Source organism: Heliangelus exortis, chromosome 6 (genome assembly GCF_036169615.1).
Source record: "Heliangelus exortis chromosome 6, bHelExo1.hap1, whole genome shotgun sequence".
Classification (NCBI taxonomy): Eukaryota; Metazoa; Chordata; class Aves; order Apodiformes; family Trochilidae; genus Heliangelus; species Heliangelus exortis.
In genome coordinates this window covers 22,621,843-22,635,344 of record NC_092427.1, presented here as the reverse complement: position 1 = coordinate 22,635,344, position 13,502 = coordinate 22,621,843, and the positions used below count along the sequence as shown (strand labels likewise).

At 41.7% G+C, this 13,502-nt stretch overlaps 1 protein-coding gene across 9 annotated transcripts in view; it reads right to left on the bottom strand.

The window, feature by feature from the left end:
* Positions 1-13,502, bottom strand: part of PIKFYVE (phosphoinositide kinase, FYVE-type zinc finger containing) — a 65,348-nt gene that overhangs the window by 9,834 nt on the left and 42,012 nt on the right. For 8 of the 9 annotated variants that reach the window (XM_071747180.1, XM_071747173.1, XM_071747179.1 and 5 more), the window contains 13 exons: positions 12,219-12,319; positions 11,021-11,092; positions 8,033-8,204; positions 6,439-6,617; positions 5,849-5,962; positions 5,122-5,230; positions 4,854-5,008; positions 4,233-4,323; positions 3,220-3,280; positions 2,421-2,564; positions 2,140-2,260; positions 909-1,004; positions 107-190 (listed from right to left, as the gene is read on the bottom strand). In XM_071747180.1, coding sequence (XP_071603281.1) covers positions 107-190; positions 909-1,004; positions 2,140-2,260; positions 2,421-2,564; positions 3,220-3,280; positions 4,233-4,323; positions 4,854-5,008; positions 5,122-5,230; positions 5,849-5,962; positions 6,439-6,617; positions 8,033-8,204; positions 11,021-11,092; positions 12,219-12,319 — 1,499 coding nt within the window. The remainder of the gene's footprint in view (positions 1-106; positions 191-908; positions 1,005-2,139; positions 2,261-2,420; positions 2,565-3,219; positions 3,281-4,232; positions 4,324-4,853; positions 5,009-5,121; positions 5,231-5,848; positions 5,963-6,438; positions 6,618-8,032; positions 8,205-11,020; positions 11,093-12,218; positions 12,320-13,502) is intronic. The other variant, XM_071747175.1, reaches the window with a different exon arrangement.

Here is a 13,502-nt window from a genome sequence, read left to right as displayed (position 1 = left end):
GAAAGCAGAAATTCTAACAGGCATATTTTGAGCAGTCTTCCCAATCCTTATTGTAGCTTATTCACTAGTCACTGTGCCTTCTCTCTATGTAGCTCCTGCATATAACCTGTTTGGTTGTAGACCTTCTTCAGAACTGTTCTTCAGAGATGCTTTAGACAAATCATCCAGGGCATTTCTGTACTCCTTGCAACTGAAGGGGAAAGGAAAATAAAAATAAATAAATAAAAAGAGGCAGCCATTCTCTGGGAGACTAACACCAGCCCAAAGATTCAGTCCAGAGACAACCACAAGAAACAAGAACACAGAGCAGAAAAACCTTTCTGTCTTTCTTTTTTCCTCTTACAATTAGAACTTAGTTCCCTTAGAACAGGAACTGCTCTAGATAATACTACCCCCTTGTTTCTCCCTCTCCCACAATTCAAGAATGTGCTTCCTTAGAAGTCTGCTGCCTTCTGACATGCAAACCCCAGGATTTACTGAAGCAGTTGGTTTGGAGAAACAGCAACACCTGCTGCAAGCAAAGGTAGGCAAGGGATAGACTGCAGTGTGAATACCTGCAATAATATTGTTCCCTAACCCAGCTGCACTTCCTCCAGGCTGGGGAGGTGTCCAAAATTTAGATACACTTCTAACAATATAATATTACAGGGTACATGACACAACTAATTCATTTTTGTGTACTAGAGTTCAGTAAGAAAAGCCCCCCAAAAAACACCTGCAAGTTGCGAAACCTACTTTCCCTACCTCAATAGTAAAAGGAGAGAAATTCCACTCTCAGAGACTCTCAACACAGATGAATGAAGAAATTCTGTCATGTTTGTTCCCTACTGATAGGGTTTCAATATTCCTTGCACAGAAAAGCTGCAAAAGTACAGTGTGTCAGAGGAACAGCATAATCACACCAGTACCTCAGAGCAAAAGCTATGATGGAGCTTGGTTCTTTCTCGCAGACTGCAATGGGTACACGTTCATGCTCATACATCAGGTAGTGCTTATCTGGTTCACTAAATGAAAATGACAGAGAGAGACTGTCAGTAGACTGCAAAAGTCAATGGAACAAAAAGATTAAGTTTTGGTCAAAAAAACAGATCTCATCACTGCACTCCCAGGCACAACCTTTAAGTCTCTGCACAGAACTGAAGTCCCCAGATCAGCTTCTCCCAACAGACACATTCATAGTTATGTGGTTAAATCAACATGGTAATGTGTTAGGGCAATTAGCACATCAAGCAAGCTGCTTATATGAGCATAACAGCTCCAAGTTACAGTAAGAGTCTATTTCTGTTTAGCAGCCACTGTTTCCAGGCACCACAACTGGCCTGAGTTTGACTGTCCTGCAGCAAAGACTGCACAGTGAAGTTATAGGACAAACCTGGGCTATTTTCTGAACAAGCAGTTTAGTAAAGAAAATTCCCCAAAGACTCTAAGATTTTCTTTTACCTTTGTGTAGGGTAAAGTCATTTAACTTCTACTTAATTAATCCACGGCCTCCACTACTACCCTGAGAGGTAGTATTCAGAAGTTAAACTTTGGCTGCCAAACATTAGGCTCAAGTCAAATGAGAAACACTACAAAGCATGCAGACCAAGAAGCTGAAAGACTTTCCAGCCTGTCCATTTTCACATGAGAGTGGGACCTGAGGGCACATGTAGCAGCCATTGAACCTGACCTACACCCAGACAATGCCAATTTGAGTCCAACCCTTGGAAGAGGTCTGGAAGCAAAAACAAGAGTCAAGCATGTAGCTTTAGTAAAGTCTTTGGAAGGAAGGAAGTTTCTGCTCCCTCCCTGCAATAATTAAGATAGAAGGCAATCTTTCTCCCCCTCTTCTCTCTCCCTTCTCCCTCTTCCACAAGAGTTCTGAGGAGGCATGCCTGCTAGAAGGAGAAACTGACTATGTTTATAAACAAAGGTTGATCATTAAGAAACAAAGTGGGGAACCTACAAGCACCTAGAAGGAACACAGAAAACTTCTTGCCTTGAGGAAGTTCTACAGCTTATTTGGAGGCAAACCCAAGTGACGACTTAAATTATATAGTGAGTAGAGAAGACATGCATGACTCTGTTTGCAGTTTGACCAAGCTGCTGATCTTGTACATATATTTGTATATATATATATATATGTTAGGCAGTACTTACAAGGGAAATGGAATGGGGTTATAGTTGTTTCCAGGCAAAAAGTTAGCCAGAATAGCTTTCATAGTAGACTTCTCCTTCACCTGGCTGTCCGTAGATCCCAGCGAGTGTCCATCAAACACTTCTGGAACAGAGGTAAGTTAAATCTGGATCACAATATCAAAGTTGAAGCTGTCAATTCAGAAGGAAGGTCACAGACCACAGAGTTACCTAATTTGCCATTTCCTAAATGGATCTCATATGCTTGCCCCAATGAAGAAAGAGAACGAACAACTGAATTTTACCTTCTGAGCTGCTTGTTGTATCCTGTTCAGATAGTGTGCTGGCACCAGTCATATGCTCTGATACAACCTCTGGAGGGGTAGGCAGCTGAAGATGAGTGGAGCCTGTGGAGCTCTGACTTGATAAAGTAGTCATAAACCGATCCTCTGAAAGTACAAGGACAGTTAAGGACAGAAAAAAGCATTTTACACGGCTGTCCTAAGTGATACTACTTGCTCCCAGGTCAAACTATCACCAGTATCTACTGTCAAGAAGTTTCTAACCAGAAAAGATAAGGCCATCCACAGCAAAGGAATGGGTAAGCTGATAAATGTAGCACATAACCTCCAGGAATTGTATGCTTATACAATTCTACCTACCTACCTTATACAATTCTACTTATACTACTACCTTCAGTTCCCACAAATTCTCAGTATGCATCACAGGTAAGAGGTATCAGCACCTATATCCACTTCACAGAAGAGGCAATAGGCACTTCCCAGGTTCCATGTAGTTATTCAGTTATCTAGAAAGCCTCTGGAAATATTTTAACTCAAGTTTAAAAGATAAATCCTTGCTAGCCAGGTTAATATTATTACGAATTCAGCTTCAGATTAGAAGCAGACTTTCCTTTTAATACTAGTAAGATAGTAATTGGCTTATTCCCATCTGATACAATGGGGATTCCCTGTTTTTCTAAATTAGCAAAAATAACAAAGGTCATGCCAGAAAAAGGATAACAGCAAGCTTCTTTTGAAAGAAAAAGGGTAACAGCAAGCTTCTTTTGATAGCTTAAGAAAAAAAAATACATAAACAACAGACCTTTCTCTCCATTTTGCAGTGCTGGAGAAGCATTGCGTGGGGAAGCATCCATGCTACTGATCTAGGCAGAATAACAAAACAAAGCTGTTTCCCTTCACCTGTGGAACACTTGCAAAAGAAGTTGTACCACAACAGAGCACTCCCAGCCCCTGCACTGTCAGTGTAACAGCCACATGATAAAGACAAGGCAACAGCTTCACGAGATGCTTACGACTGCTATGATCTCTATATGGCACTTTAAAGACTACACCCTTCTATACAAACCTACTTGCTGCTCTGCTGCACGTAGCACAACAAATCCAGGGCCTCCTGGAGCTCCCTAATGCACCTTGCTAGTGTTAGAACTATTCTGCATTCAGCTTCTCTGAAATATGATGCTTAGATTGTACTGCCTTGCAGTCTGGACATTTTTGCAGAGTACCAGCTCCCCAGTGGTTGGTTGTTCAGCATGCTGTCAACTGTACCCTTAGACAGAGCTCTGAAAATAGCTGTCCAAAATCATTTATACACCCTCTCAGCCAGTTCCTGCAGGACACATCACAGAACAGACATGAAGCTCCAAATTCATTATCAGCCCTTCATGTGAAGCTGCAAATTCGTGATCAGCCCTTCCTGTGTTCCTTGCTTTGCTTCTCCAAGTAATATTTACCTTTTCTTTTCACAAGGTCTAGACCTGATGAACAATAACGTAGGATCTAAAGGGTTGACATCCTTCTTATGCAGGCATACACCTGACAGTGAGTGCAGCTCTCTGCTGTCAATATTTAGATTACACAGACACTATAGGAAACCAGCAAGTCCTATTCATCCATAGCCACCTTCTGTGAAACAGTTTTTGATTCACATCTTTAGGAAAAGATACATATACTAATGTGTAATAAAACCTTTTATGCCTAAAAACTACATGATGCAGTAAAAAAGTTCATTAAGTGAGCTAAACCCAGTCTTAAGACTACTATGTTGCCACAGAAGAAAAAGAGAAGTTTGAGCAGCTTCCAGCCTGCTACTCCTACCTTGCTGTCTTCACCTTGCCTCAGTCTCCCAGGACTGGGTGGAACTGATGGACGTTTTCTCCCTTTCTCTTGTTGGAAGAGATCCTGCAATCTAAAAAACACAACAAATTAAACCCCCAAAGAAACCCGAAGAAAAATTAATCAAAAGATAGATAACAAATATTAGCTATGGAAGGCACAAGTTATGAAATTTCTCCATATTACAATACATCCAAGCATGTCTTTACTGCAAGCTCAGATGGTTGCTAACACATACCAAAGCAATGTTTCAAATGGCCAAACCCAGAACATTTTCTTCATCTCTGAAATTATTTCAGTTGTTTGCTTTCCCATGCTGCCCTCTTCCCATATCTTCCACCTTTATTCAAACAACACCTTCTCCACTCAGATGCAAGTTGTACTCTGCAACACAATACTTTTATTATCTGGCCTCAAATTATGTTCTGCTCCAACCAATTAACTCTGTAGTCTTAAACAATATTGGACATTCAGCTAGAGCTGTCATAACACACTCTACAGGGCAACTGCACTACAGGGAGAGAAAGTACAAAAGATGCTCCTCCCTACTAAAACCATGGCAGTATCAGTGTCGCTCATGTTTTCAATATCTGTCCTCTTTACCTATTGTTCCAGGCTTGTAGCATCTCACAAAGTCCTTGCTTTTTAGCTATCAGAGACTCAAAAACAGATTGCAGCTGTTGAGGTGTGTCTAGAGATGATGAAAGCAGCCTTGCCTGGATTTTCTCAGTCCAGTTTCGAAACTCCCCCTCTTCCATCTGCCAAAAGAAAAACTTATCAGTCTTCAGTGATCAGAGATGACACTTCATCTGAGTGGCTCTTGCACACTTTTTGCAGCCTATGGTCTGCCAATGCAGAAATACTCTGTTACCTCCTTTTGGGCAAAGAGGTCTTCCATCTTCTCTTCTCTTGTTTTGCTGAAAGTATCTGTTTTCAGAGAAGCAAGGCGATCATCAACAGCAAGATACACTTGTGACACTCTGTAAATAGGGATGCAAAGTGTTAAGCTGTGACCACCTGGAATATTTTCTACATTATTTTAATCAGTGCATTTAAGAACATAAAAGATGACATATGACAGTCTTCTCTACAGTGGGCTGTCCCATTGGATTAACAGGGAGAGCTTAAAAAAAAAATCATTATTGCAGAAACCTTGAAGTTACACACACTGACATTCCTTGTCACAACTAAACAATGGAAGGTGTCAAGAGAGTAACTTAAAGGTCACAAACACAACACTAACAGAGGGGAACTGTTGTGTCATCTGTGTCTAGGAAGAATCTAGGACTGCAAGCTACACTTTCCCCAGAAGGATTCAGAGACAGAGAATTAATCTTATTTCAGTTCCAAACAAAATGCCACAGGTTCTGAAGGCTGGTGGTCACAGAGACATCAGCCATACAGGAATGCTGCCATCAGGCAGAACACATATGCACATATGCATATGCACATATGATTGTGTTTTAAAACATTACATTTTCTATTAAGTGATAAGTATTTCACAAGGTTTATCTATACTAGCAAAAACAGTTTTGTACTTAGGTAATAGAAGTCCAAAATACAAATAAACTGAGGAAGGCATTAAAAACAAAGCCTACTTCTGAGAGAAATCCTTTAGATCCTGCAGGATAGTAACTTTTGATGGACTCTGCCTTTTGATGTAGATCTTGGGCAGTGGGACACACACTTCAAGTAGCCGGATTGGAGAGTAGCTGAAACAGCAATAGAACAGCTATTAACAAGACCCTTCCTACAGAGTACTAATTCTACACCACACTGCAGTTGTGGTCACTGGACACTGTCAATGCATATCCATGGCTTGAGTAACTTCTCGAATCAGTAACACCCTGGTCACTTATCTCCTAGGCAAAAAGCAAAACCACAGATCTTGTTGCAAAATCAAAATTCTCAAAAGTTTTTGAGATTAAGCAGGGAGAAGTGTTTCCCTTCTATATCATGAATACATGATATAGAATACTCTTAGGAACACTGTCCACCCCATCAAGGACAGCAATGGCACACACAATGCCCTCTGGAAGCCAGCACACATCCTGCACTTGCTCTTACAGTGCAAGTTATGCCATCCCATGCTGTACTCAAAGTGAAGGACGGACCTGATGAATCCTTACTGGAGCTATATGCTTCACATAGTTCTAAAGAGAAGGAATTCTTATGCAATGGACCTCACCTGAAAGATGCCACCATCTGATTGTAGGAAAAATACTGGTGATAGTCATGGTGAATGGAATGACCACAAGGCTCTGCGTTGGCCCTTCGAGTATACTGGTGCCCGTAGAATCTCAGCTCGAGGTATTTTGCAAAAGACATAGACCAAGAATCATTGGAAAGGGGAACAACTGGTGTTACCTAAAAAAAAAAAAGATCGAAAGCCAAGGTGTCTTAATTTATCCTTTAACCAAGATTAAGGACAGCCTAACCTAGGCAAAAATTTAGTATTTGTAGTACCAGAAGCACCCGTGACCCTGGAACATACTACACAACAACACAACAACATTTATGCAAAGCTAAAGTCAACACAGTTACAATAATTCAGATAAACAACTGCTGGTTGATGATGAAAGGTACTAAGTTTGGGGAGTGCAAACACAGCCTTGGCAGAGGTTTATATATGGCATGCTACATCTCTGCATACAGAGATTTTCCAGCAACTCTGTCGGCAAGAGTTCATACCTGGCATCATACACTTTTATCCTAGTGATTTGTCAGCTACAAATACATTGTTACTGCTCTGCAGTGTATTTCAACTTTGGCAGTGTTTGTAAGCTTTGAGTAGCCACCACTTTATACATACTTAACAGCCACAAGCCTATTAGTGTTTACATGAGAAAACAGAAATAAAAGGTTAGAGAACAGGTGCATACACAGCAGCACAGGGCTTGCCTTCAGCAATTACATTAACTTCCTCTCGGTATCTTTAAATGCAACACCCATGTTTAAGCCAGCATAAGTAGGTCAACTGAATCACTCACATGTGTAATTGAAATGTTTTGCATTTCAGGCACTGTATGAATCTTGTTTAATTTTTATTCTCATCTCTTTGAAGCCTCTTAAGTTTTACAGTGCTGTAAACTGAGTATCCAGTTGGTAATGTTTTGTTAGCTAAATTACAAAGCAGTTTTCAGGTAATATAAAATCTTACTATCTTGTGTTTTACAAAGCGATCTATCACTCCTCGAGTGAAGATACACTTACTTTGTAATGACAGCCCAAACTATTCTATGATTCTATGGCTATTAAAACAAGTCTAGACATCACACTGATGCAATGCAGAAAGTCCAGTCCATAGTAGATCAAAGAATACCAAGTGGTTTTAGCCAGTTACTAAGCCAGTAAATCCCAGTGTTTGCCACTCGCCATACACACACTCTTTTGACACTTGTACTGATTCACTGCAGGGAAGGGACCATGTTCTTCACCTCTAGGAGGGGAACTCCCTTTTTAACATGTGCCAGAAACTAGTGTCCAGCAGTGTACCACCTCCACTTAAACCTATCCTCTCAGAAACAGGTTTCATGCTTTCCAACATGACTACTTCACACAAGATGTTTCACCCTCAACAGTTCCAGTTCTATAGGAGCAATTAGTAGATGCTTGAGAGCATATCAGCAACAGGTTTGTGCTAGTTAGCCACAGCTCCAGGGATGAGCTCACACATACTTCCTACTTCATACTTTCTCAAACATACTGCTGTTGTGTACAAGCCCAGCTTCAAAAGGAACACTAAACTGGAATAGCAATGATTCTTACGTCCACATCCTTACCTGTTTGCACAGTCTACACCAGGAGTAAGTAAGAATGGTGTGCTGGTACCCAGGGACTGGGGAGTCCAGCTCCTTTAGCACAATCTGCACACAGCCTTGCCCATGAACAAAGCGACGGATGTGGTGTACCATTGGTGTTTCACAGAACATGCTGGGGCATTGGTAGGAAGGCCTTGTAGAGAAAAATGGAAACATTTATGAATGATCATACACTGGGCTATGCTAAAAAACTAATTCAACATATTAATATGCCTTTTAATATCACTGTACTGTTTACTTTTACAGTAAAAATTCCCTAAGCCTTTACTGAAGGCTACTTCTGCAAAAGTCATCATCGTTTAGCAGTTTGGGCAGACCAAAAACCAAAGGACAGAATTATTACTACCCCTTTCTCCCCAAAGGTAAGATAAAAGGAGAATACAAACTGAAGACTTGACATTAGAAATTGAAAACAACTGGAGACAGATTTACTAGCACAGGGGAAAGGCAATTAACAGGAGGGATAAAGTAACAAAAATGCAAATATATACAAATATATATAAATATTACAGAGTGGTTGGAGAGCAGCCAGACATAGAGGGACCTTGGAGTTTGGATTGACAGGAAGCTGAACATGACCCAACAGTATGCCCAGGTAGCCAAGAAGGCCAATGGCATCCTGGCCTGGATCAGGAACAGCGTGGCCAGCAGGTCCAGGGAAGGGATTCTGCCCCTGTACTCAGCCCTGGTGAGGCCACACCTCGAGTTCTGTGTCCAGTTCTGGGCCCCTCAGTTCAGGAAGGAGATTGAGGTCCTGGAGCAGGTCCAAAGGAGGGCAACTGGGCTGATGAAGGGACTCAAGCACAGATCCTATGAGGAGAGGCTGAGGGAACTGGGGTTGTTCAGCCTGGAGAAGAGGAGGCTCAGGGGAGACCTCATCACTCTCTACAACTCCCTGAAAGGAGGTTGGAGCCAGGTGGGGGTTGGTCTCTTTTCCCAGGCAACTCTCAGCAAGACAAGAGGGCACGGTCTCAAGTTGTGCCGGGGCAGGTTTAGGTTGGACATTAGAAAGAATTTCTTTACAGAGAGGATGATCAAGCATTGGAATGGGCTGCCCCGGGAAGTGGTGGATTCTCCGTCCCTGGAGATATTTAAAAAGAGACTGGATGTGGCACTCAGTGCCATGGTCTGGTAACTGCAGCGGTAGTGGATCAAGGGTTGGACTTGATGATCTCAGAGGTCCCTTCCAACCCAGCCAATTCTATGATTCTATGATAAATAAAACAGTCTCAGTGCCGGCAGGGATCGGTGCCCGAAGGTCCCTTGGGGCAGGGCCGACTCAGGAGGGGGCTCCAGGGCTCTTCCCAGCACCCGATGGATGTGGATTCTGCAGAGCAGGTGGGGAGCTGGGGGTAAAGGAGCGCAGGGGAACAGCAGCGCAGAAAGAGAGGAGGGGCTGGGGTCTGCAGGAGCTTTATAGAGTATGGGCAGGGACGGGGAGGAAACAGACCTCGATGTGTTCCCCTCCTCTCAGGGTCTGAAAGCCCTCCTGCTTTAGCTACTCAAATTCAAAGGATGACAAAAGTGGATTGTGCTCATTTAGAAATTGCATGCAGGGAAGTTCCATTGCTAGCAATGCCAGGGTAGGTCACACAGATACAGGTTTTTATAGTTAATCCCTTTCTACCAATATATTTCATAAAGTCCACAAAATATAGATCAAGCACCAGGGAGTGCCTGGCACCGAAATGGAATACCAGTTTGGCAGGGTAACCAGAGCAAAGGTTAGTGAGGACAAAGATTTACCAAACAGCCTTCAAAACGGTCATGTTTTAGCTCCTGATGGAAGAGATGAGCTAAACAGTGCCATTTAACTTCTTCGAACAAACAAACAAAAAAAAACCAAAACTGTGACCCTTCTTTGGATGGGTTTCTTTTAAGCCAGGGGAGACTGACATCAGAAAACTAGAAGATAAATTCTTAAGTTCTAAAGTGAAATAACGATTTCTTCAAAAACAGAGCATAAAAAAGCCCAGATACTCCCTGCTTATATGAAGAAAAAAAAATTACTGAGATTAAAGAGAAGCATTCATTTTAGCACACAATAGGTAGTCAGCAGAGAGAAACAAGACTCCAAGAGCAGGCAGCTAAGAGCCTCCTCCTCCCTCCTCACTGATCAGCACAGAGAAATAGGTGTTCCTCCAGAGAAGGCTGAACATTAAAAGCATTTTGCTACTGCAAGGGGCCAATGGAGAGAACAGAGTCATCTTGTATTCTGGGGAACCACAGGGCACCTATGCAGCTTCACAGCCTGCTCAGAGTCTGTAAGGGGTTCCTGCAGTACTGGTTATTAGTGAAATGTAACAACTTGCACCTCTGTCAGACAAAATAAATTGCTTTGCCAGGGCTTAATGTAGGGTTAAATGGCTAAAAAGACAAATCTACATTAGCCACCTTGAAGATATGACAAAACCTTACCCTGAGATATTCACATAATACTAAAGGAGTATTTTTTTTCCTAGAATTTGTATGAAAGTGTGAAATAGAAACATCAGAAAATTGTGATCAGTTGCTTGTCTTGAAAAACGGTAATTTGGAATTCATGCTCAGACTCCTAACTATGCCCTTGCAGCCCTAACCACTACAAGGAAGGCTAGGTGAACACATCTGTCTTTACGAACTTATCCTTTTTCATAAACCATTTCTCTTCCTTAAAGGAAATGAGAGGGACAGAGCCAAAGGGGGAAAGCAGTGGTGGTATCTGCTTGTAAGAAGTGACTATGATTAAAAGAATTCTTAAATCCAGTTCCTGCTTCAATACAGCATGATAACAAAGCAAAGGGAGTAACTCATTTACGTAGTAAGTTTAACAGGATCTGCAGATTTGCATGCTGTTCTCCTCAATACACAGGAGGTAAAGCCTACAAAGAGGGCAGAAGATCAACTTTACAGAGCTACCAAAAGCCAGTGTTTTGTTTAGAGTGAGATTTAGAGTAAGTTCCTCCTCACCTGAAGCAGTACCTCTCCAGAAAAATCCCTAGAGTCAGGTCATTTTTCCCATAGAACTCCATGGTCACAATCCTAAAGCACAGGGAAAATCAAACAAAAGAAAATAGAAAACGAGAACTTTAAGCTGTGCAATGGCCTTTAGGTGCACAGATCTGCACCCACTCCTGCCTTGTTCTCAGCCCCATACACTTTCAAAGGTTTTTTTGACTGCCCTCCCTAGATCTTTGCTGTCAAGTTTGCTAATAATGAGATCGTATTCCTACTAGAAAAATTTTAAACTTGATGTTTAAAAGTTGAATAGAACTCAGTTGCACTTTTGAAGACTATGTTCAAGAATACCTGGACACAGAAGCCTAAGCAGTGTGAAAACTCAAACTCTAACATTTTAACAGTCACCAGAAGGGTATGTATTTTGTATGTGAAAAAAGCTCACTCTTCTAGAAGATTTTTAAGCAATTTTTGTTTTCTCAGAGGTGATCAAGCACTCAAATGTGTAACTAACAATTTAATTCAGACATTTCTAGTATCAGTTTCATCCTCTTGCTGTTTAGTGAGCTTATCACTGCCTTCTTTGCTTTGTTCCTAAACTTTCACAGGAACTGTAGAGCTTTCCCTGTCAGAGCCATCTCTGTATTTTCACCTGAGCTACCTGGTGAAACATGTACATGTACATGACCAGTCCTGCTTACTAGAGCTAGAAGCCTGACAAATTGCACATAATTAACAAATTACAGTCCTCTAAACGGAAAACACAGTTAAAGCTCTTAACAATGCTGACTTTAACATGAGAAAAATATGAAAATATTCAAATGCCACTCTCAGATAATAAAATCTAGAAGTATTACAAGATTCTCTCAGGAGTTATTTTTGGGGGGCTTGGACATTCTTCTGTGTTTATATACACTAAATCTTCCACACAAGGCTGCAATGTAGTGTCCTTCCCTTCACCCTATAGTGAAAGGACTAACCAAGGCATTTGATTTTAGGCTGGGCTCTCATTCATGCCTTGGGGATTACACAGCCTATGGAATATTGCTCTGCAACCACCTGGCCAGGCAAGACAGAATTCTTTTGGACACAGTTCCTGTTACAGGATGGGCACAACCTCCAAGGAGCCCTCAAAGAAATACCACTATTAGGCAAGCACTTAGGAAAAAAGGTAACAACTATGCAAGTTGTACAGGAGTAGTTTTCATACCAGGGGCTAACACAGGCACTTGGAGCATTGCTGGACTGAGCAGAAGAGCTACTGAAGAGGACACAAAGTCTTTGATGATTTACTGGACTCAGGCAATCCACCTGGTAGAGAGAAAACAACTCATTTACTAGTTACAGACACCTCCATCTGCACAGAACTCCTGATGAAAAAATTCTATTCTAGTAGTTTTATCTACAGACCCATCAAAAAAACCCAATTTTGTACAGATTAACTTTGCATTATCTCTGAGCTTCAGGTAGAATTGTACCACGCATAACTGCTTACTGCCATTTTTAGAACAGTAAAACTAATATGCATAGTAAAACCAATGTACACACATTTCTGTGGAAAGAAAACTAAAGGAAACAGAAAACAACAAAAGCCCTGAGACAATCATGCACTATCTCCAAAGCACTGTACAGTTTAGGACAGCTTGGAGTAAAAAATATGCCAGTATATTAAGCTTCAATTACTCATTCAAGCTACAGAATGTCCTCTCTGAAAAGATCTACCACACTGCTGTGCTGGAATGCATCTGTTTTCCCTTCCACACCCTACAGAACTATGAAGTTACCAAATACTTTTCTGTGCTCACTGAATAAATTTAAAACAGCATTAGCCAGTATTATCCAGAGCAAGGACTAGTATTAATGTTCATAGGACTATGGCCTGTGACTCTACTCAGGATTTACATTTAAGCACCAATTAAAAGTGACTTCTGCTCATGAACTTGGGGGTTGATTGCCTGTCCTGGTCTGGGCCAGGATAAAGGTGATTTTCTGTCTTGTAATTTTGCTTTCAGCTAAGTCTCTTGTAAGTAGCTGCACTTGATGAAATTAACAGCAAGTTTCTCAGACAGTGTGTGCTTCTAGGACTGATAATGTTCAATGTTTATAGTTACAGCTAGAGACTGGGATGCAGAACCAAGGCCACTGCTCAGTTCTGAGGAACATTTTGCCCTCTGGAAGGAGAAAAGGAGTAAAGAGGTCCTACCTGCAGCCCTCCCTTAGGGCGGAACGGACAAGATAAATGACCAGAATTGACCAAACAGAGTATTCCATCCCATACATGTCATACTCAGCATAAATTTGAGGGATCACAAGGGTCAAACTCCTTCCTGCTTCCCCTTCTTCACCCATCCCTGTTTGCTTTGGCATCCTGGGAGGATTCCATCTGTTGGTCTGCCTGTGGTCCTGATCCATGTCAGCCTGAATCTGTGTGCTCCTGCCTCCAGCTCTCTACTGCTGTCAACCCCAGGAGTCCAGCCTGGACTTCCCCAGGGCT